We start from the raw sequence: 25,757 nt of genomic DNA on the forward strand, positions 1-25,757 counted from the left end.
CATGATGTAGGAAGTTGCTTACCTACTCCCCCCTTGGTCATTGAAAGTTCCTGTAGAATTTAATTCCTACATGAGCAACCAAACACTTTTCCGAAATTCACCCGAATTAGATGAGGGAACTTAATTCCCGTGAATTGTATTTTCCTAGGAAAATTAAGTTGCTTGATCAACCAAACAATGCAACTCCTTATATTTTACTCCCTCCGTCCCGATCAATTGTTAACCTTTGATTTTGTCACAAATACCAAGAAAAAGAGGAGGGGGCCAATTACTAAATGACAAGTGGAACAAATTGAGGGTGAATGATCAAATTGTTTATCAAGCTCGTTCGTAAAATAGAAAAGACAACAATTGACTGAAACACCCAAAAATGAAAAAGGACAACAAATGACCAGGACAGAGGGAGTAATATATATTTCTCTTTCTATCTATTAAAACATTATTTTAAAAAACAATTACAACCATTAGAGCATCACCAGATTTAATCCGATAATTAATAAGAAATGTAAGTCCATTTTCTTTCTTCAGCTAATACAAACATTATTTTTTTGGACATGTATTACAATGTCCATAAAAAATTGTTTCATCTTTCAATCAATAGTTTTCATTTATTCGTGGGTTTAGTTTAATCGGTATATTAGGATATTAGGCTCATTAAAACCGGCTACCATTAGGGTTGGCCAAATTAGGGTTAAAGTTTCATTAAGATGAGAGGTATTATAAATACCCTCACCATAATCATGTAACTCATACCCTCACCATAACAGGGAACTCACATGTGAGGGGGAGTGTCAAGATACAGTTCACCCATTATAAAGGCACATGTAAGTATCTCACATTGGAAAAAGAGGAGAGAGTTGTCTATAATATAAACCAAGGAGTTACTCCACCCATTGCCAATTGGTTTTGGGATGGAACTTCCTTGGACTTATAAGCCGGACTCTCTCTCCTCCATGCGAGTGAGGCCCAGGCTCGATAACGGAACTTATCATGGTATTAGAGCCCATGGTCGAAAAAATTAAAAACAAAGACCCGGACATTAAAAATAGAAAAAGAAAAACTGGGGCAGTAAAATTGCAGTTGGACAAAAGACTTAAAAAAAAATCCAATCTGCCTGAACAGGGACCTCACATGCGAGGGGGAGTGTCACATGTGAGTATGTGAGTATCCCACATTGGAAAAAGAGGGGAGAGTTGTCTATAATATAAACCAAGGAGTTACTCCACCCATTGACAATTGGTTTTGGGATGAAACCTTCTTGGACTTATAAGTCGGACTCTCTCTCCTCCATGTGGGTAAGGTCCAAGCCCGATAACGGAACTTATCACGCTAGTATAACGATACGAGGCCAAGCCGAATGTTTTGAGATCCCTAATTTATATTCTTTTCTAAAGAAATTGGAGAAAGTAAGTCTCTTGTAAGTTGTAAGACTACCTCAAATTAAAATCACGAAAAATAATTTCTAAAACGCTAAAACTAACAAAAAGAGAAATAAAAATATCTCATATATGAATTAGCGTACTATAAATAACAAGCTTGACTAGCACTTGAAACACAACATCAAATGGCGACTATGGAAAACTGCCATTGTGATGTTGAAATGGAGAATACAATCAAACTGGATTGTGGCTTAAAAAAGGAGGAAATAGAGGAGGCTGTTAAGGTTCTTTTGAAAGGCTTGGGTGAAGATATCGACCGTCAAGGCCTCGTCAAGACTCCTCATCGCGTTGCCAAGGCTCTTCTCGACGCAACTAGAGGTCATTTTCTTTTTTTTTCCATACTATGTATATATTGCTCACATGTTTCACTAAACGGAGTACAAAGTACTTTATTAAGGCAAATTCTTGTTTAAGACTGATTTAAGTTAAGACGACACTCACAATCGATTTATATAATGTTAAAATTGAAAAGTGGTTGTGAGAGGTCTTAAGTACTCAAGACTGTCTAAGTTCATAAATTCAGCTGTTGATTCAACAGTAATGTTGTCTAACATGAATCAATCTCCGTTATCATCATGCCTTGAACACAATGTCGCTTTAGATCTCTCTTCACCTAAGTCGGGAGCTCTTTCCTTCCATGATGGGTAGAAGGTTAATAATGCCTTTGTGTGTATTGGGTTTATGTTATATACGGAGTAGATGATTTTGGTTTAGGATTTCTGGTGTAGATAATCAATAATAGTAAGCTCATATCCAAAACTTTTGAGAGTATCCTACCCGATTGGATATCCAGTTTTCCGAGTTAGGAAACAAATTAAATATCAAATCGGGTTGGATAATCGGATACTTTACTTAGCAACCTTCTTCTATACAAAGTGAGTATAATTGGTGTATAACCGTCTAGACCCTTTAGCTTCTGTACTTTTAAACTTAATTTCAATTTTTATAAATTTAGTTCAATTTTTAAAAGTTTTTAAAAGTCCCAATGGACCTTAAAATGCTCAATCATGTCCCGCCTTTATATTATATTGTTCTTGTGACCCAGCTCGTAGTACCATAAATACCGATAATAAAAATTACTCCGTACGTGTGTAGGTTATAAAGAGAACGTAGATGACATGGTCCAAGGAGCCCTATTCCCAGAAGAAGGACTCAATGACAATTATAAAGTGGGCCAAGCAGGAGGAGTTGGAGGTTTAGTCATAGTACGAGACCTTGACTTATTTTCACTTTGTGAGTCATGTCTTTTACCATTCCACGTCATATGCCACGTAGGCTATGTTCCGTCTGGTCAACGTGTTGTAGGCCTAAGTAAACTCTCTAGAGTTGCTAATATCTTTGCTAAACGTCTTCAACATCCTCAACGTCTTGCAAATGAAATTTGCACCAATTTACAACTTGCTATTAATCCATCTGGTGTTGCTGTTTTTCTTGAATGTTTTCATATTCATCCTCCCGTAAATGAGTCGTCGTGGTCCCTCGGTACGACTTCTAACGGATTTGTTAAGGTACTTGTTTCCGCTGGATCAGGGGTTTTTGAGGATTGTAGTAATGATATTTGGAGCGAATTCTTTCGTTTGATGAAATATAAAGAGGTAATGGTCGATAAAATGACACGTGATACGGGATGGTGTCCGTTAACCGGAGTTGAAACTGTGAAATGTGATATGGTACGTGCTGTCGATAAAATTATTAGATTGTTAGGTGAAGACCCGTCAAGGAAAGAGCTAGCTGGAACTCCCGGCCGATTTACAAAATGGTTAATGAACTTTGAGAATTGCGATATAAAAATGAAGCTAAACGGGTTCATTTCTAATAAGAATTCGGACATTATTGTGAAAACAAATGGTGTCGCGAAATACAACAAAAACAACACAATCCATTATGAGATGAACTTGCCATTTTTATCACAATGTGAGCATCACTTGCTTCCTTTCCATGGAGTAGTGCACATAGGGTACTTCATTGTTGAAGGAGGAAGTCCAATTAACAGGTCCCTTGTTCAGAAAATTGTGCATTTTTTCGGGTTTAAGCTTCAAGTGCAAGAAAGGTGCACTAAGCAAATTGCTGAAACAATTGCATCTTTGGCTGGTAAAGATGTAATAGTTGTGGTTGAAGCTAGTCATACATGTATGATTTCAAGAGGAATTGAGAAGTTTGGGAGTAGTACTGCTACTATTGCTGTTCTTGGTCGATTTTCGACCGATAATGAAGCAAGAGCTTTGTTCTTGGAGAGCCTTCCAAGTTAGAACTCATTTTTCTGATTGAATAATACGGAGGCTTTAATCCAAGTGTTCGTGATCACAATGGTAGATTACCTGAGTAAGTCAACTGATGTTTGAGCAATCGTTGCCATCTTTTCTTTTTTCTTTTTCCTCCAAATGTATGTATTGACTATTACAATGGTCATTACCTGAATAATATTTTGCTCTTAATTTTTAAAAATATTTATCATGATTATATTTTTGTATAACCATATCAATTGTTTTCATTAATTTGCTCAATATTTTTATATATAATCTTCGAATCCCATTATTGAAACTATCGAAAGAAGGAAAAAAAAGTGATAACTTAACAATTATATATAGGCTCGTGTTGACCTTGAATTCGGCTCGAGCTCGGGTTAAAGCTAGGGAGCATGGTAATGAGCTCATTTTTTACAAGCTTGGGTAAGTTGGAGATTGGCTCAAGCTCGAATTTTGTTTCATGAGCACAAACCGAGCAAGGTAAAGCTCGAGCTCGGCTCAGCTCGTAATCATCCTTACTCAAAATCTTTGGTTTCTGGATGCTGAATCCAAGTGATTGCTAGAGTCATTCTAATATTAGAGTGATTTTGGACGAATCTAATAGCTTCAATAATTTTACGTCAAGTTTGCTTTTATGCTATTTTGATTAGAGTGTGAAGCAGATTCGAACGGTACAAACTCCTATAAAGGTTGGTGACGACTTCTCTAAATCTTTATTTCGATTCGTGACCCTTACTTCGAGTCGTTATAGTCGGAAATCAAAACCAAGCCGACGTGGCGTGTCCACAATATATGATTTTTATGTTGGTTAATTTGTTCAATTGTCTTCTTACTTTATTATTAAATTTTTGTGTATGTAATATGGCTAAGAGAATTGTGAGTTATTTCCCACTGATGGTGACATTCATTTTTAATGAATGAATAAGTTGCAGATTTGTACTATAAGAAGTTTGAGATGAGTGAGCTAGTTAAAGTTGATTAGTCGACATTTTATCCTTTTTCGTTTAACTTAAGGTCACTTCTTTTGGGTTTGTATTGTGTTTTGAAGGGAATGAGTTCCCTTTGTATTTACATTCACGTTTTCATTTGGTTTGTTTGAATTTCTAAACACGTTTTACCTTTGTTTTTATTTCAGTGACTCTGCGCTTTTCTTTTACCTAAAAAGTTTTAAAATGTTCATATTTTCAATGCATGTTGCTTGATTTATTTATTGTAAAATTGAGGATGTTTACATGTAAAATATTGTAATAATTATTTCTTTTTAAAAAAAAATATTAATGAGAATAATAGAACGGAAAATTTGAGAACCTCGATGTCATAAGTTTCTCAAAAGGCATAATCGCTACCATTTTATTATTTTAAGGCATCTTTGATACTTAAAATGACAAGGAGTACACAAGAGATGTTATTTAAATAAGTTAGGGTCGACCTTCTATGATTATAACGCCATAAAATAAACATAATTAATTTTACAGCTGCCAAAAATAAAAATAAAAAAATAAATAAACATAATTTAAGTAGCACTAGCATTTGCAGGTAAAAGTCTGAAACGCTCTTCAAGGTAGTCAATAGCTCGAATTGGAGGAAATCTGCAATCAAAGATAGAATAGAGTTAGAAGTACTTTTGATGACCAAAATTTTAAGCAAGTCTTGTGTGACATTGACTGATTGACTCATAATAAATTACTATGAAACTAAAGGTAACTAAAAGTTGTAAAATAGTTAAGAAAAGATAGAAAACAAAGTAATACATAGGGTTTTTTGATAACTTATATCTTGAATAACTCACGTTTTCAAATCTTATATCTAAGATAACTTTCTTTAAAATCTTATACCGAAAATAACATTTTCTTCCAACCTTGATACCAAATCTCAAAAGACGCCCTGAATTGACAATCTTATCCTTACTAATTACACATTTACACATGATTATCCTTTCCCCACCTATTAACCCACACATCCACGCTTCCCACCACTAAAAACCATCAAATTAGTAAGGGCAAAATCGTCAATTTAAGGTTTTTTTTTAAAGATTTGGTATCATGTTTGGAAGAAAATATTATTTTAGGTATAAGATTTTTTTTAAAAAAAAAGGTATCTTAGGTATAAGATTTGAAAAAGCGAGTTATTCAAGGTATATAAATTATCAAAAACTCTAATATATATGAAATATAACAAGATATGCTATTATAGATACTACGAGTAGTATTTTAAAAGGAGTACCAATTTAAAAGTGTCACAAGTATTATAAAAAAAAATGATCTTACTATAATCTATAAGTTATTATTATTATAAGACCCTCTTATACATTTTAGGATTTATGCATTGAAGAGTTACAAAGATCATCTTATATATAAAGTTTTTAAGTTAGAGAAGAGGTGTTTTACACTTACCCAGTAAGTGGATTATACATCCGATTTACTATCACCAGTTTATACTTTCTGAGCATTATAATAAAGTTTTTGAACTTTGTTTTAAAAATTATGAGTCTTACTATAAAGTTTCTGAGTTCATTTACTAAAACGTTAAGCTCAAAAAAATTACAATAAAACTCAAAAACATTACATATAATACTTGCATAAATTTGAGTTTTGATGGAAAAAAAAATTAAAATCTAAATTATAAACATTATTAAGCTAAGAAAATATACACATATGCTCAAAAACAAATAGAGTTTGAGGCAATAAGCTCATAAAAAAATAAAAAAATACTCAAAAACAAGTAAAATTTGAGGTAATATATCCGATGTATGTTTCTTTTTCTCCTTACCTTGGGGGATTTGAGTCACTGCAACAAGTTTCTAGGCACTGAACCACAAACTCTTCGGGAGGATCAATGAAGAATGGTGCCTATGTCATAAAAATGATTAAAATTAACATAAAAATGATTATAATGTTAATTTTTTATTTTTTATATTAAATATCAAAAGAGAAAAGATAAATACAAATAAGGAAATATTACAGAGTATCGTTCTTTCCCGTTTAGTTTCACTCTATGCAATGTTGATCTGTGAAAAGTTAAAATGTCATACATGATAAGTTAGAATAAAAACTAAAATGAAGACTATCAAGGCCGCCATATTTATATGAAGAATATAGAATATACAATCTCCATTTCATTTTTAATATCTTATTTTCTATTTTGGGAGGATTTAAGAAATTTGGATAAAATTACCACTCTACTCTTTTAATCATGAAGAACAGGGAATGTCATTTTGATCACGGAGAAAAGAGAATAACAAAAGTGGAATGAAAGAAGTATTGTTTAGTAATTTGATGAAATTTACCTGAAGTTACCATTAGTCCACCTCTCCATCATGTCTCCAATGTTGACAATTAAGGCTCTGCGCGCGATTACATGTGAGAAGGTGAGAGTAACGTAGTATGGCCAAATTTTGTTTAAGACGGATATATCTATTTTATTGTTAAAACGAGTTAAATAATACTCATTTGTATTGATAAGACAAAAATTTGTTTCATCTATCTAAATAGTCTTGTGCTAAACCCGTTTTAGCTCTAAACAAATAATTTGTCTAAAAGGTGACTAATTAATGAACTGATTCCATTTTAAAAATTCAAGCAATGCAAAAGGTAAATTTATTTTGTTAGGAGGAAATAAAATAAGTGTAAATTATTGACTGAAATTCTGAGAAGTAGGGAGTAAATTAAGACTTGGACTCACCCCTCAATATGAGGAACATCCTCCCATATACGTGGTTCACGATCTCTTTCCCGGCAAATCTGAAACATCAACCCAACAAGTGAATGAGGAATAGGTAATATTTACTTTTTATTGGTTTTTACAAGGACTATTTTAAATTTTAATCCAATGGAGAGAGTACTTTTGATTGATCTTTACATGTACAACTATGTAACACAAATTCATTTAGGAGAACATGCCTGTAATCCAGGAACACCATCAGTTGCAAGGAGAGCCATCATCCCGAAATCTGAATGAGCTGAAGCACCTAATATGTCTTCATCATTTGACCCACCTAAGTCACCTGAATCAATGTTATGATAATGTTATATTTCTCAACTTATAATTGACCTTTAAGGAGCAAATATTTTTCTCGACGGAGAATTATGTCCAACAAATCCAAATGGGATGGAGAAAGTAATTAACGGGACCTGGGTAACGAAGAAGGGTAAGGAATCCCATGGGCGAGTCCATAAATCCGTTGTCCTTGAGAAACACTTCGTCCATGCCCAAGGCCAGAACAACCAACGAAAGCAAACTTCTTGCCGCTCTCCTTGAGATTTTAAGACACCACATTTTGGGTTACAAAGCTGTATATGAAGTAAGATGACTCCATAATTTAAGATATATAGTCTGAAACTTACAAAGCTGTTCTATGATATGTTTCCATGGTAGACCTCCATTTTGGAAGTAGCTCTATTAACATAAATAAAACAAAATATATTAGAATTTAGAAACAATTTTGGCCTTGGACCAGGGACGGAACCAGTAATTTCATTACTAGATAATTTTTTTAAACTCAAAATGTACCTTACTATTGAGATGGTCAGATGGGATATTAACGATTTTAATTAATCATGCATAAAAAAAAATCAAGCATAACACACTTAAATACTTTATACAGGTGAAGATAAGTAAAAAAAGGTGTTTTGACATTTAAATACTTTATATCTATAGTATAAAACTTTTTTTATCAATCAAATACTTTATACTATGATCGATCCCATGACATTTCGTTTGGTAGACAACAGATCTGCTACCTGCGCTATATTATTTTCCGTTGTTTTATTGCACTTAATAATATTTATCAATTCACCTAGGGCTATAACCCTAGTAAAATTATAAGGCTGGTTCCGTCTTGCCTTGGACCAAGATGAAATATTAACACTTTTATTCATTTGTGAAAATTATTTTAATAAAACGTAAAGAATCTCTTGAGTCACAGGGAGTAACCATCAATGACAATGACTAGTACTATTAGTAAGTTTATAAAAGGGTCCAGCTCGTCCCTCCTCTGGGACGGTTCAGGGTAACTGACCCTGACCCACCACCGGGTCGGTCTATATTACCTTCAGAAGGCCATTGGTTCAGCTTGCCCGCTTCAGAATCTAGTGGACCGATGTAGAAAGACTCCTTGGAATCACCTGCCAATATTTAGAGAACATTCATTTTTGAACGTCACATAATTAGCCAACATATACGGGGTAACATGTTCATTATTCATGTGTAAAAATGGAAAGTAATGAAGAGAGGAAGGCAAGCAAACCTTTAACTGTGGCTGAAGGGTCAAGTTTTTCAGTATAAAGTGCAGTATACCCTCTATTCTTGCCTTTCCTGTCCAATTTCATCTTGTCTTCAAGTGGAAGCGAATAGAATTTTTGAGCTCCATCAAATAATTTATTGAGCATATCTTTGTCAATGCCATGGTTAACAATGTAGAAGAACCCTGTTTCAACACATGCCTACGACACACATTTCAAAAACAAAGTCGACCGCTGTAAGACCATATATCGAGATATGCCGAGTTAGCGATATACTGTATATTATTAATATATCACGATTTAGAAAACTCGTAACAAATAGTATTACATTATGAATTAGGAGTATATATTATAAACACTACTCTACTTGCACTTAGGGCTTCACTTCCGTTAACACTAGTAGTTATTTATTGTCTTTTCTCGTCAGGGTAATTCAAACATAGAAAACTATTGACTGAAGTAGAGCTTATTTAGTCTATCTATACGATTAGGATATAGAAAGAAAGAAGAAAAAGAATGTACCCAAAAGGGTAGAATAACACCTTGTGAATCAAAGCAGCGGTGGAAAGGCGGTCAGGGGCAGTTACGTCAATTATGGGAGGATTTATAACTTGAGTTTTTTGTTCCATCTTCTTCCTTTGTGTTTCACGTTTCTTCACTTTGATGTCTTATATTTACACCTACAGTATGGACGGTCACAACTCACCAACATTATCTATCTATACAATATAATTAAAACAAATTTCCTCAAGTCACATGGACAGCTGACGAGATCCAAAATGTACAACTCTTCGTGTTCCTAATTTTTTTTAAAAATGCCATAGAAAATTCAATTAAGTCAGCAAACGAGATCAAGATTTCTGACTTCATGATCCGGGGGCAGGATCAGCCAAAGGCAAGGATCAATTTTACAGCCTACCTCTTATGCCCAACTGATTTATGTCGGATTTATTAATTAATTACTTTTTTACTGAGAAATTAATTCGTCGCCAACACTTTCAACAATAGGTATATCTACTCCATTACACTTTTATTATACATTTTTCACTCAAATTTTATCACATAATTATTGTTCCTTCTCAATTTTTTTTGGTAACGAGGAACATCTCTCATTAGCGGTCTAGGACGATACACCTTTGAGAGATCAAATCCGGAGAGATACGTGACATCAACACGATAAGCCGGCACTCTCTTTTGATAGACCCCGAAGATCCCCGTGTAATAACCGCATACTGTCCATACAGGGAGTCAAACGCCGGAGCTCGCAATTTATGCCATTGCATGCTTTGAGGGTGACCCGCGCTCCACTGCACTCACAGCACTTCGTAAATTTCGTGAGTAAAAACCTTAGTTAGTCAATAAGACCTTAACTTTTCTTTTATTTAACGGTAAAGTTGGTAATTCAACACTTTTTCTTAAATTTTTCCAAAATAGAAAGGGAAAAATGGGATGGAGGGAATATTTGATTTTTTTTTGTGGGGTTTTTTATTAGGTAATAAAACTAGATTAATCCTCTAAGGTAGGACCAACATATCTCATCCTTTCGAATGATAGAGGTAAGTTGAAGCCACCGACTTTCAAACCACCTTGAAAGAGTTGGACATGAATGTCTAATAGAAGCCATAAAGTCGACAACTTTGTTGGCTTCACGAAAGCAATGTTTAATTATCACTTCATCAAAGAACTGAAGATCTAATTTTACATCCTTGATAATACTATAAATTTTCCAAGGAATTTTCCAAGTACTACGGATTGAGTTCATAACACATAAACTATCACCTTTTACAATTAACTTCGAGATTCCCAAGTATTTAGTTGCTAAAATGCCTTCTTTTAAAACGAGAGCTTCAACAACAAGAATACTATTAGATCTACACTTTTTTGCTCCTAGTAAAACAACTTTACCATTATGATCTCCTATAGAATTTCCTAGAGCAGCTTTATTACCATCTATTTTTGATCCGTCAAAATTTAACTTTAGAAACCCATTTTTAGGTTTCTCCCACCAAATTTTTTCTTTACTAGTAGTATTTCTAACTGGCACGTCTTTATCAGGATTGTTAAGATCCTTATGTCTAGTCTCATTCCAAATCTTGATGCTATTATTACATAAAAGGATAAGTTTGTTGATGTTAAAATTAACATCATTAAAAATAATGTCATTTCTATGGAACCATCCATTCCACCAAATAAATACAATCTTAATGAAATCGGCTTTTGGAATTAAAATTTTAAGATGATTAAGTTTCTCTGTAAAGCTCTGACTTGCAATATTATCGTATATTGCCAAAATATTGTTAAAGCTATTGATATTCATGTCTTGGATGACTGATGTAATCAAGGAACACTTGAAAAAGAAATGATATCTATTTTCAATTGGATGATTGCACAAAACACATTGAGGTGGGACAATTATATGATTTCTTAGAAGCCTACTTTTCGTAGGGAGACCATCTACACAAGTTTTACAAAGAAAAAATTTCAGTTTTGGAGGGACATTTAGTTTCCAAATCCAGTAATATTCAAATTTGTCAATATTTCTATTGAACAAGCCTTGTGCTAAACATGTCGTTATTTTGGTGATAATTCCATTTTACCCCTCATATATAAATCAATGCTTAGGACCACTTTTTGTGACCCTTAGCTAGCTTAGTATGTCGCTTTAACTGATTTTAGCTTAATCCGTGTCACTCCCACCATGCTTTGCACATATGGAGTTTTCGAGCCATGTTTGCTTTTGTTGACCTTCTTGTAGGTACCTTGCTCGGGAGCTCGTGAGGGACGGAGTTGGAGCGGGATGATGCGCGCATTTTATATAGTCTTTGCAAGTCTTATTTGCACGCATTTCTATGCAATTCTCGTAGTTTTAAGGTACGAAATACCCCGAATATTCTACATTGGTTCGTTTGGCTTTAATTGCAGGAATAGATCTGAAAGAAGCAGAATTGAGCTTTTTGCTGTTCCTTTAGCTTGCATTTAGGAGATGGAAGAATTGGAGCGGAAATACTGCTGCCTTGGGATGCGTGAAGTCTTCTTGGAAGCTAAATCAACGAGTCATAGCTGACTTCAGTGGTAGTTATCTCGATTGTGAGCTTTTGCTGACTAAGTCACTCGATCGAGAGCTCTATGGTGTTGAGAGGTCCTCGATCGAATACTTCATGTGTTCGATCGAGAGATGCATAATTGGTGTTCCTCGATCGAGAGGTGATGTACTCGATCGAGAGGTTTTTGTTTGGAAGTTGATCGATCGAGGAGTTCTAATGTACTCGATCGGATATTTTTCCATCTTACGCGAGATTTTAATATCTTGTTATCGTATCTTAGGTTAAATAAATATCTCTCCTATAAATAGGAGAGACTTAATTAGGTTTAGAGATCGATCTCTCTTTTCCCTTTCATCTTAGTTTTAATCTGGTTCGACGTTACTTTGTTTTCTTTTTCCGGATCTTGTTTGGTGTAATTTATCTTTACTCTCTTTCCATTTAATTTATTTATTTTTCTTGTTTCTTGTTTCTTAATTGCCTTCATTTAGTTTATGTAATTTTCCTTTGTTCATCTTTACATCATGCTTAGTATTGTTTTATCTTTCGTTATTGCTTTATTTATCGTCATGCATAGCTAATTCTATTTCTAAGTTTAAGGGAGCCATGATAGTAAAACAATGATGCGATAATTAGTTAGGAGGTTTTTGTTGTGAGGATTGTTTTATAGCAGAATCACTATAATTATTAGGTTGAATGCATGCAACTGAATTCATTAAACTTGTTAAATTCAGACCTACATCGGAAGATTGGAATGAATAGACCTGCTATGAACAATAGATTACCCTAATCAGAGCGGAAGCTATTTAGGAATAATCTAGGGAGGATAGCGGACCGGAAAGACCTTTCCACTACCCTTCTCACATCAGACCGACTGACCTACTCTTAGCTGACTTGTGTAATATCATGGTGAACCGACATCCTGGCATATTTCTCTTTATCTGATTAATCACTCTTCCATCCTTGCCTATTTAATTGTTGTTACTTTTATTGTTTTTATTTCAGTTCACTAGCTTAGTCAAAACAACTCAAACCTCCCATTTTGTGACCGTGATAGACTAGAATAACAAGTAGAAAGTGACCGCCTCCCTGTGGAGTACGATACCCGACTTATCTCTGCTATATTAGTTAGAGCTGGTTGGTTTTATTTTTGATAGGGTCGCGATAGCCGTGTCAAATTTTGGCGCCGTTGCCGGGGAGGAAACTATTTTATTTACTTGCTTTGTTTCGTTCTGTCTTTAGCCTCAAGGAATAAATTCCTTGAGGCAGTTTTTATCTTTTCTTCTAGTTTTGTTTTGATAGGTCTTCCAGGTCCTACCTAGACAGGATTCTAGGAGAAAGATCATCAAACAGAAGGCTTGAGTACGTTTGATTCTTCCGCCAAGATGTCTAGCGTCTCCAGAATTATAGCACAATTTGAAGCTCAGAATACAAGATTTGACAAGCTGGAGAGTAGACAATCTTGGGGTGGTCCACCTCAGTTCCATACTATGGCACAACAGGTGGTCTACTGTGAGAGATGTGGTGCTATGGGGCACAATGCTGTTATTTATTTGGCGGAGAACGACGAAGTCTATGCGTTTAAGCAACATAGACAAGCTAGTCATTTCTATGCATATGTGCCGCCACATCCGTTTCAGCAATGAGGCTATCAAAAGCCTCTATTTATTTGGCTGCCGCACCAACAAACCCCTCCTCCTGCTAAAAAGAATGAAGAGATTGCTGAATTGACGTCTATAGTGAAGGCACTTGCACTGCAAGCGCAATATATTATGCAAACTAAAATAAAGACGCCAATATCAAGATACTTGAGACTCAGTTGGCTCAAGTAATTGCCGAGCAAACTTCTAGGCAACCCGAGACAGTCTGTGCTGTTCGCACCAGGATTGATATTCCCTATGAAGGACCGATTCTGCCTATTGATGCTTAAAATGATGGCTCAGATGTTAAAAATACTGTTCGAGAGGAAGAATACAATGAAGCCTTGTCTGCCCCTGTTCAAAAATTCGATCGAGAGCCTTACTCTTCTCGACCGAATGAAATTACTGAAGAAGTACTCGATCGAGAGGATAAAAGTTCTCGATCGAGCACTGAGGAAAACAAGATCCTCGATCGAGTAACTCAAACTGCTCGATCGATTACAATTGCCGAGAAGACATCTCAATCGAGTAGTGTTGTTACTCGATCGAGTAATTTTAATGCTGAGAATAATAAATTATCGTCTAAATTTAATTTGGACGATGATTCCGCAAATAAGGTTAATTCCTTTATTACTTCTTCTATAGGTCTTGACAGGCTGACAGACCCAGGAGGCGGGCATGGTACGCTGAATTTGGAGACTGGAACGGTATGGATTGATGACCAAGGAGGCGGTTTGGACGAGGCTATGCTGTGTAGGATGGAAGGGCGCGAGGAAGACAAAGGTGGAGGCCATGACGCTGTAAGAAGTTGCTGTTCTTCAGATGATGCGATGGTGTCAAGGCCTAAAGTCAAGCTCATGGACGCCGAGGGGACTTCATTTCGTCAGAAGCCTTGTTGCGGGCCATTGATTTATGTGGGTGGATGAAGAGAAGAAGGTTGAGCCGGGACCTATCTGAAACTAGCGCTGACCGGGAGGCAAGCCGGAGTTTAAACTTTTTAGTTGATTTTCAAACATTTCAGTTTTTGCTGTGTGTTATTATTGGTTTTCAGACGATACTCTGAAATGCTAGACTTGTCTTGTTAGTCATGTGGGTCGTTTATTATGAGTTTGCAGGTGCTTCAAATGATGCCTAGGAGTTCGTGTATAAGATGCTCTCGATCGAGTACTTAACCCACTCGATCGAGTACTTAATTCTCTCGATCGAGCACTTACGCGGCCCATTGTACTCGATCGAGTACTTTGTTCTCTCGATCGAGTTTTCTTGTTTTGATTCGCTTCCAGTGATGTTGTTATGAAGCTATTAGCAACCTCCCATGTCACTGGCTGGTTTGGGGAGGTCCCTACTTCGCGTTTCTTGTAAGTTTTTCGAGCTTCACTCTTCTTTTCAGTTTGCATTTCCTTTCCCTATTTTTGGGTACAATGAGGACATTGTACGGTTTGGTTTGGGGAGGGTATATGCATCCATATCTGTGTCTGCATATTGTTTTTATTGCATTTCTGCTATAACGTTTAATTTTTGTATGCATTGCCTTTTATTTTCAAAAATTGAAAAACCATAAAAAATTAGAAAAATTCAAAATTCAAAAATTCACGTTTATTTTTGAATTTAGGTTGAATCGGAACGGTGTATTTCGATGATGAAATTGCACTAGTTTTAGTCCTTTTTCCTTAAGCCTTGCATAAAATATTATCTTTTTAGCATTGTCTTATTGCATAATCTACGAGTTAATGTTGAAATTTAGCTGAACGAATAGACTTGACCTAAAATTTTGGCAACCCACTTATAATTCTAAGGAATTAGAGCCTTATAAACTGGTGTCATTCATGACCAGTTCATGTAGGATTGTGAATAGTTACTCCTTGCATAACACGTATCATTAATTTGCACAAGTATGAAATTTAATTACTTATTGGCTGCATACTTTGGGTTAGTGGTTGGTGTCACACGCAGGGAGGTGCTTATTTTCCCTTTTCTTCCATTTTTACCCATAAACTCCACATTTAGCCAAATTTGCCTTTTGACCCTTTACTACATCCCAAATATAGCCTGCTTTGTCAAGCTAGTTTAGTGATTGTTTTGCGGTATATTGTTGATACCGTCGTTTAGTACCAAAAATAAATACCTAAGTACTACTAACAGAAGTCAGTGGTAAGTAGGATCGATCTCCACAGGGAGGCGGTAACTATCTACTTGTCAATTTAGTCCTTCTGAGGTCACATGAAGGGGGTTTGAGTTGAATAAACTAAACTAACTAAAGGAGGAAGAGATTTAAGAAACTAACTATAAAGAGAAGGAACTAGGATTGTCGGTTCATCAATGTATGTCAGATGGTCATAGTTTAGGTCACAGATCAGTCGCGTGTACCAGTCTAAGGGGCAACGAATATCTCCTTCCGGTCTCAGTTCACCCTAAAACACTATTAGCTTAGCTTCCTCCCTCACTAAAGCATCCTAATGTTCACTGCAGGTCTCACCCCTTCCAACCTTCCGGTCTAGGTCAAGGCTTACCAAATAAATTAGCTAAATGCGTCGACTCAATCAACTAATTGCAATTATATGCAGTGATTAACAACAAAGACATGATAGCAACAAAAGATCTGTAAACCTAATTAGCAACTAACAATAGTTCATTTAATCCCCTAAATCCTAGCGGGAGAATTAGCTAAACATAAATAGAAATAGAGCAAGAACAAGAGATGAAGAAGAAACAAACATAATAATGAAACGAGCAAGAGAGAAATAGCATAAAAGAGAGAGAAAATTACAAGGATTAAGGTTCAGAAAAGAGTAGCAGAACGTCCCGCAGTATTGAAAAGTAAAATGAACTCTCTAAACCTAATGACGTCTTTCCTATATATATATATATATATATATATATATATATATATATATATATATATATATATATATATATATATATATATATATATATATATATATATATATATATATATATATTAACCTAATACGATATTAAAACCTTGCGGCAGATAGAAAATTACTCGGTCGAGTACTTTAAACTCCTCTATCGAGTAAATTATAGCAAAACCTCTCAATCAAGTAGAAAACCTACTCGATCGAACACTATCTAAAATAAGCCATTCGATCGAAGACTTAAACTACTCGATCGAACACTATAGTACTCGATCGAGTGGTTTCCAGCGCATAATTCCCGCTTCGCGCACTGAACTTCAAACGGCCGCCATTTCTTTGTTACTTGGACAAACAACGCGTTTCCGGTGGCGTTGGAAAGCTAAGAGGACATGGTTTAATCTCCAATTAGAATCACCTGAAAATCAGTTGTAGAACTCGAGATATGGCTCTTCAAACTCGGCACTAATAATTTGAAACTCTTTCTTTGCTCGCTTAGCTATCTTACTTCTTTGCGCATCTCAAAATAGTAATTTCCAAGCTCCGACTCAACTCATCTCCTAAATGCATGTATAGGGGCATGGTTTAGGCTTGATTATGCTCCTCTCCGGTTCATACCTGCAAATATGACTAGAGAAACCAAAGTAAACAATTCGGGGGACATTTGTAGCTAAACACTACTAAATATGCATGGGAATGCGTGCAAATGAAGTACAAAATACCTATATAAAATGCACACATCAAATCTCCCCAAACCAAACCTTTGCTTGTCCCCAAACAAATTATATGCAAAACTAATGAAACGGAAAAAGAAAGCTCAGAGCTAGCTACAAATTGTCCATTTAAACCAATTTAATGCAGCAAACTAACACTTATAGCAAAAACTGTCAAATGCAAACGAGTTGTAAGATGTTTACAATAAAGCTGAACGGTCGACCTTGCAAGACCTTTGATGATGTATTCTCACGGGTCACTCTTCTCTCATGAAGCAAAGGGTAAGCATATGAGTGTAAGAGGGAAATAAATATAATCGCTCACCTAAACTACGACCGACATAAACATGCATGCAGCTAATATGATAGACAGTTCTAGATACCGTACACATACATTCCAGCCAAACAAGGTCCGTCACAGCCGAGGGCTTACAAAAGTTATGGGAATGTGAGGCTATGGGTAAGAAAAGGCAAAACATTTTTGGAAATGGGAGGTAATAGGCGGCCAAGCTAGTACCTGAACAGAACCATATGGAACATATCCATTTCTAATCCATTAAAATTAAGCACAACGCCCATATTTGGCATTCAAACTCACCAAACCGAACCGAAAATACTCCTCAATAGATATAAATAAAGCATAGGAGTGAAAGCGTCAACAACCAAACATCTTTTTTTTCTCTTTCTTCTTTTCTCGGTTTCTTTTTTTTCTTTTGATTCACGTTTTTTTTTCTTTTTTTTTTTCATCATCCTCCTTCCTTTTCACAAATTACCAACTCCAAGTAATGCAATACAAACCAAACTTGGCACAATAAACTATATACCGCAAAACATACACTAAGTAGCTTGACAAGGCAGGCTAAATTTGGATGTAGTTAAGGGTCAAAAGGCAAATTTGGCTAAATGTGGAGTTTAATGGGTAAAAATGAAAGAAAGGGGAATGTAAGCACCTCCCTGCATGTGACACCAACCACTAACCCGAATGTATGTAGGCAATAAGCAATTGAATTTCATATACGTGCAAATTAATGATACATGTTATGCAAGGAGTAACTACTCACAATCCTACATGAAACTGGTCATAAATGACAGCAGTTTATAAGGCTCTAAAACTTAGAAATTATAAGTAGCTTGCAAAAATTATCAGGGCAAGTCTATTTGTTCAGCTGTATTTTAACATTAACTCGTAGATATGCAATAAGACAAAGCTAAAAGATAACAGTTAAGTAAGGCTTAAGTAAAAAAGCAAAATTATAGTGCAATTTCATCATTGAAATCCACCGTTCCGAATCAACCTATATGCTAAAATAAACGTGAATTTTTTTGATTTTATAGGTTTTTTTAATTTTTATGGGATTTTTGATTTTTTATAGAAATAAACAACAATGCATACATAAATTAAACGTGATAACAGAAATGCAATAAAAACATAAATGCAAACACAGATATGGATGCATAACCTCCCCAAACCAAACCGTACAATGCCCTCATTGTACCTACAATAGGGAAGGGAAATGCAAACTAAAAAGGAGAGAGTGGATGCGGAAAACTCACAAGAGTACGCGAAGAAGGGACCTCCCCAAACCAGCCAGCAACATGGTAGGTCACAAACAGCTCCAGAACAGCATCATAAGAAGCGAATCAAAATGAATCTACTCGATCGAGAGGGCAAAGTACTCGATCGAGTAGAATTGGCTATAAAAATGTTCGATCGAAGGAAGTAAAGAACTCGATCGAGAAGACCGATTATTAAACATAATAAAAACTGAAATGTTCGAAAAACAACTAAAAAGCTCAAACTCCAAGTTGCCTCCCAGACAGCGCTAGTTTCAGACAAGTCCCAGCTCGATCTTTTTTCTTCATCCAGTTGCTCCAGTTAGTCACAATCAAAGCAACTCAAAGCTCTTAGCATTAGATCATAAATCTGCGCGTGTGTAATATTACGGTTTTATGAGTCTTTGGGTACTCTATCGAGTGGGGCTTACTCTGTCGGGTAAGTATGTTTGGTATGCGAAACAGTAGGCTGCCTGTAGGGTACTCAATCGAGTAGCCTTGGCACTCGATCGAGTAAGTGGCACTCGATCGAGTACGTGACTTACTCGATCGAGTAAGTCGGTTATCGGGTGATTTGCGACGAGTTTGTTAATAATGCGGATTAATATATAATACTCCGTCATCTTTTTCCTAAACACTTTTACAAACCTAAAAACACAAAAAGGAGAGATTGCAAGTTACGTTGATCGATTCATTCGCATTATTAGCAAATCTCGGAGCTAGAGGTGTCCGTTTCCTTTGTTCTTTATACCGTTGTGATCCTTGCGTCAAGGGTAAGTTCTACGTATCATTTTTATAGAATTTGGTTAATGTTGGTTAAACCCTAATTTGGAGATTTGGGGGTTTTTATGAGTATGTGGTTAAGGTACTAATTGTATGAATGTATGTATAGGAGGAGGATTCGTAGAAGAGAGATTTTGAGACAGCTGCTAGATCGTCTAATTCTGTGATTGCTTTCCAGGTAGGGTTTCCCTACTCAGTATTAATTACATGATGTGTGTGGTGGTTGTATTGTTATTGTTGATTTATCATACTGCTGGAGTTTGTGACGGTTGTTGATTAATATCGTTGATTGTTGTTGTATCTGTCTGTGATCTTCGGGGTGCGTCCCTGGCTGAGTGGAGTCACTTGCGGGAGTGACTTCACGCCCTTGATTCGCCTTCCGTGGAACCCGCCACAGAAGGGATGTGCACATTAATGAACATGGGTTTATCGTTCGGATGAGATGAGCGGGGCTTAGGTGGGTACGGCCGCGGTCCCCCACTGGCGGTGTGGAGTATCTGTTGCGATGGGTACTCTGGCAGGACTACACACTTTAGTGTGTAGTCAGTGGTGTGGAGATTGATTATGGAGACTGGGGCTGATGTGACGATTGAGCTGTTTGACACTTGTTTTATTGTGATTGTGTTGTGTAGTTAGTACTGACTCCGTTGTTTGTTTTGTAAAACTGTGGTGATCCATTCGGGGATGGTGAGCAGTTGTTGAACAGGTTTGATACGATGCATTTGGGTTAGCTGGGATGAGTCATCACTTGGTATTAGAAGAGTCTTCCGTTGTGTCAGACGGTGTCTTAGTTGTTCAGTTTTGATAGTAGACACTTTTGGTTTTGGATTGTATTTCATTTAATAGTTTTGGTTTGAGACATATAATCACTTAAACTATGTTTACTTTTAAAGTACATTTCTTTATTATCTTATGATTATCATTGCCTCGGGTAACCGAGATGGTGACGTTTCTATACCTGAGTGGTCCAGGTAAGGCACTTGGAGTATGGGGGTGTCACAAAGTGGTATCAGAGCGACGATCCTGAAACCTATAACCAATGAATCTAATGAATATAGGGAGTCAAATTAAAATGAACCCGGGGTAGAAGTTGTAGGAGCTAATGCAAAGGCTTGGGAGACGTCTGTTTAGGTGATTTTTACCAAGTTAGTTGTTTTAGCTCAATGTGGTCTTACTCGTTGGTTGCTTTATTTATCGTTTGTATTTGATGTATAAATAAAGAAATAAAGCATGAAATATAAATTGACACGTTAGATTTGGTGACGCGGAAAACCCAATGAGGGAACAACCGCGGGAGGGAGGGTACCCTGCCAAATATTGCACTAGCTTTGAATGAGAGGATGAATACAATTGAGACGGAATGTAAAGTTAGCCAGCACGAAGTATTATGTGTGTGAGATCTTCAATGTCCTTCTTTGATTGTTTCCTTGGCTATTTATAGGGTAAGAGCCCTAGGTGTATCCTACCATGATTATGGAAAGGAATATAACTTCCATAATAACTCTTGCCATAACACGCGGTTTCCCTTCATTCTCCCTGATCTCCCTGACTTCTCCCTGAATCCTTTCCTAAATACGGACGCCTTTCTCAGTGGGCCTCGCCTCTCCTTACACGTGTCCTAGCCCATCTGACTTCCTTCCATCCATGGACTCTCCTTCCACTATGCCTCCTTTCATGGCCCATTTTCCTAACAACTTATTAAGCGGGCTTCACCTATTATGCAGATTTTAGCCCAAACTGTTTGCCCCCAATTCCTTGCGAGGTACGCTTTGAGGTGTCGAAAAAGGAATTTAAGTAGTCGACTATTAAAACCCTAAACCGTTATTTACACTTCCTTCCATGCACACTCATCATTACTCGCCGCCCACCTCCTCATTTCTCGCGCCCCTCTCCCTCTCTCTTCCTTTATAATCTCAACTCCCTCCTTTACTTCATTTATTCACTTTCATTATTTCCCTCAAAAACTCTTCCTCTTATTCCCATCTCTCCCTTTTGCCTCCCCGCCGATTCTCTTGTGCTCTCACAGCCGTCACTTCACCAGGTACTCCTCCCTCTCCTCCTTTCTTCTCCTTTTTTCCTTTCTTCTTTAATTATGGGAAACACCCGACAAGATTCTTCATCCTCTACCCCAACTGACCGGAATCCAGACCCAGTCTTTCCTTCCTGGAACCTTTTCACCCACCCCTACGACTGCGACTCTACTCTGACTCCCACCGACATTCCCCTAATCAAGGGTATGCTCGGCCTTGGTGATGGGGTGGATATAGCCATCCCTGAATCGGGTCAAAAAGACGATGCCATCCGCTCAGGGTGGGTTTGTCTCTACCTATACCCATTTAGGTACGGCCTCCGTTTCCCCTTTCAAAAACTTATCCAAGATTTCATCTTTACAAACAACTTTGCCATGACACAAATCTCTGCCACTGTTTGGAGAGTTCTCCTCTATTCCTTAGCTGCATGTCAAAATTATGGCAACTCCATTTCTCTGGGCGATTTGGCCCATATGTACGACATCAGGTCCCTGGGGAGAGGCCAGTTCTCACTTCGGGGCTCTGGCGAGACCCCCTTCAAGCATGTGTCAAAATCTAGGGATGAGAAATGGTTTTAAGACTTCTTCTACGTGACGAAGGCTTCTATCCAGCCGCCTGCTGATTATATCTTCGAGAAATGGGTTATAACTTAGAGTAAGTAACTTCCCTGACGCCTGACCTACCCATCTCAATGCTTACTAATTTACTCTGCTGTGTTCGTGCAGGTCCCTGCTACCTGACCCGCATTGGTGCCCCGAGTCCTGCTCGCAACAAACTGTTCTGCATTCCTCTGTCTGAGAGGAGGTTCCCCGATCTGCTGCCTGGATATTCACCTGCTTCTTCCTCTAACCCCCTACAATCAGCCCACAACATGTCTTCTGGTAAGCTGCCTAAAGTCTTTTTTTTTTACTTGCATGCAACTTTGTTGGCTGTCTGATCCCTCCTGACACCTGAAATGATGACTGTCTGCAGGCTCAAAGGTTGATCCTGTGGAAGCTATCCTCCAAAGCGTCAAAACAAAATGGTCTGCTGCTAGCCCTGATGTGACGTCTGCCTCCAAGAGGAGTGCTCCTGACACCTCCTTCCAGACACCTCATACCCATTCCAGCTCTGTACGGCCTGAACCCTTAGAGGTCACTAACTACGATACTACTTAAACTTCCTTCGGTAGGCATTTCCTCACCGTGATACGTCCATACATAGTAATTATCGGCAAAATCATTCGACCAAAGATGATCTTGAACTACTTTTTTCCTTTTAAAAGCTCTGTTATTGCATTTCTTACACGGACACCTTATTTCACCAAAATTCTTATACATACTACTTTGTTCCACGAAGTCAATAAACTCTTTCACCCCCTTTGCAAATTTACGCTTCGGTTTCTTTTTTTCGTCTAATCTTTCATACATCTATTGTCGTTCTAATCTTTTCAAGTTTATATATATCTACAATTCAATTTGTTTGTATATATGCCATAAAAATACAATAACAACCAAAAATAATACTCAATAAACATTATCACCAACAAATAACTATTGTCAACAAGTAGTCTTTTTTTTTGAATTGGGTCCTTATCACTCCACCTAAACCCATCAATGTACGTTTCAAGTCACTAGCAAACACACACTTGTGATTTATTAATGAGGAAAAAATTCGGCAGCAATTCCCCTTAGTTCTCCAAATACACAATGTAGAATAAATAATTACTCCACATATGCATTCAGAGAACATTAAATGAATTGTCACCGAGCTCTTTCCTCATTAACAAATCACAAATACATGTTTACTACCTAAGTGACTTGAAACGTACAAAGACAGTCCCAAAACGGGGACTATTCAAAAATTACTCCTAATGAGTAATTTTTGAACGGGTACTAAGTCAATGTGAACATTAATTTCAATAATATTAAATACAAAACATACAACAATGACTAGTTTCTTAATAATGTCAATTAACAAAAACTAAGTAACATGACTAATTTTTCATTTTAAATATCTAATCTAATTAACATTAATTCAAATTATCATTTTAAAAACATTAACATTACACAAAATTTAACACTTCACAAAACTACTACTAACTATTACTCCCTCCATTCAATATTTATCACCCCATTTCTCCATTATATGTGAGGGGTATTATATTGAAATGGGGTTATAAATGTTGAATGGAGGGAGTACTAATTAAGCTAATTAAGCTACTACTAACTACTACACAAAATTTAACAATTCACAAAAAACTACAACAAAATGGCTTCTATCCTAATTCAACATGCATCAACACCAACTACTACTAATTAAGATAATTAAACTAATTAAACAAAAAATTTAATTAAAACGAGAATAAAAAATACCTAATTAACTTTACTAATAAGTAAAAAGGAAGGATGAGAAAGAAGGTGGTGGTGGACGGCGGCGCAGTGGTGGACGGCGGTGGCAGTGGTAGACGGCGGTGGAACCTATACAAATAAAAACAATAGAGACAAGAAAAGGAAAAGGAAAAGGAAAAATAAGAGAGAAAGGACAAACCTGAGGTGGAGATGGCGGTGGTTGGAAGGAGATGAGGGTGGTGGTGGTGTCGGATTTAGTTAGGTTTTGTGGGAAAAATTTATTTGGGGAAAAAATAAGACGCGACACAATGAAGGGACTGATCCGCGATTTTGGATATTTAAGAAATATTCTGACTGAAATTCCGTCAGGAATGTCACTTTCCTGACGGAAATTTCGTCAGATGTTTCAAAAAAAGCGGCATCCTGACGGTTTTTCCGTCAGGACTTTTCATTCAATAATTGTCAGTTGGACAATAATTGAGTGGAAAGGTCTGACGGATTTTCCGTCAGCACCCTCAGTTCCTGTTCACTACTGACGGAAATTCCGTCACAAGAGTCAACAAAATGTTGACTTTTTTGACGGAATTTCCGTCAGATGTGAACTATGAATTTTTACTGCCTAGTAGGATTATTTGAAGGTAAGATGTGACGGAATTTCCGTCAGTATTATTAAACTTCTGACGGTAATTCTGTCAGTATATATTGGCGCCTTTGCTTTTTTTTTTACGCGCTAGTGAACTCTGACCTTTTTTGACGGAATTTCCGTCATCTTTTTACTCTTGACGGAATATCCGTCACAATTCCGTCAGGAGTGCTAAATATCTGACGGTTTGAATTTTCCGTCAGAGTTTCCGTCAGTATCCCGCGTTATTTTTGTAGTGGTAGTGGAAATGAACTTGTATGGAAGAAACAAAGTAGAACCAAATGCTTGAAATATATTAAGAACCAAAAGTTTGAATACTACAAGCTTGACAATATTGAAAACAAATATGAAAACTTTGAGAGAAATTATGCTTAATGCTATTGTAAAGTATGAAAGACGTAAGAATAAGATGCCCCTAATGATGGATTAAGGCTCTTATTTATAAGAAAATAGGGGCATAACGTAAAATGGCATGAGAAGGTCAACCCCGATCGGGGCTCGGGGTTGCCAGCCCCGATCGGGGGCGTGGTTGTCCGGGCATATTTCACTTAATTCCTCACTTAATTGTTGAGGGAATCCAAAGTACGTGATTAATGACCCTTAATGCACCCGGTAAATGCTTACTCTATCATCGTTAGGCCTTCCAAAGAGTATTCTATGCATGTTAGAATCTTATGCTTTCCACCTTGACTTGGACTTGAATTTGGGCTTGACTTTGATTGTTGACAACATTTGCATTACACACATTAGTCCATCAATTTCTCCATGCAAAACCCATGCGAATACTCTATGCTAGTCCAATCTTTAGTCTTGTTTAGCCATTGCACTCTTGCTTGCATTTTTGTTGGATTTTGGCTCCTAAAAGCTTAAACTCCATGTAATACTCCGTATTTATGAGTCTCTGGGTACTCTATCGAGTAGGCCTTATTCTGTCGAGTAAGGGTGAGTTGCGTTTTAAAATAGTTTCTGACCTGTTGGGTACTCGATCGAGTAACTAAGATACTCGATCGAGTAAGGGGGCACTCGATCGAGTACCTTGGCTACTCGATCGAGTAGCCGGTTTACGGGGAGTTATTTCTCGGGTTTTGCTAATTATGCGATTAAGGTATATAATCTTTTCCGTCATTGTTCTAAACACTTTTCAAAACCTAATTTACTGTCAAGAGAGATAGCAAAGTACGTTCTTCACTTTAATCGCATTGTTAGCAAATCCCGGAGTGTGGAA

At 36.8% G+C, this 25,757-nt stretch overlaps 2 protein-coding genes across 2 annotated transcripts; one reads left to right on the plus strand and one right to left on the minus strand.

Annotated features, from left to right (window-relative positions):
- Positions 1 to 1,450: 1,450 nt before the first annotated feature.
- LOC141590945 (GTP cyclohydrolase 1-like) lies at positions 1,451 to 3,893 on the plus strand. Its single transcript, XM_074411452.1, has 2 exons — positions 1,451 to 1,757; positions 2,535 to 3,893. The coding sequence occupies exons 1-2, from the start codon at positions 1,565 to 1,567 to the stop codon at positions 3,686 to 3,688; spliced, it is 1,347 nt and encodes a 448-aa protein (XP_074267553.1). The 5' UTR covers positions 1,451 to 1,564; the 3' UTR covers positions 3,689 to 3,893.
- A 1,305-nt stretch (positions 3,894 to 5,198) lies between these two features.
- Positions 5,199 to 9,554, minus strand: LOC141589840 (azadirone synthase LFS-like). Its single transcript, XM_074410462.1, has 11 exons — positions 9,468 to 9,554; positions 8,931 to 9,126; positions 8,734 to 8,808; positions 8,029 to 8,080; positions 7,816 to 7,937; positions 7,585 to 7,688; positions 7,367 to 7,425; positions 6,972 to 7,028; positions 6,647 to 6,692; positions 6,455 to 6,534; positions 5,199 to 5,274 (listed from the first exon to the last, which is right to left on the minus strand). Exons 1-11 carry the CDS (start codon positions 9,552 to 9,554, stop codon positions 5,199 to 5,201), a joined length of 954 nt encoding a protein of 317 aa, XP_074266563.1.
- Positions 9,555 to 25,757: the final 16,203 nt, after the last annotated feature.

Source organism: Silene latifolia, chromosome 7, assembly GCF_048544455.1.
Source record: "Silene latifolia isolate original U9 population chromosome 7, ASM4854445v1, whole genome shotgun sequence".
In the NCBI taxonomy this organism is placed as follows: Eukaryota; Viridiplantae; Streptophyta; class Magnoliopsida; order Caryophyllales; family Caryophyllaceae; genus Silene; species Silene latifolia.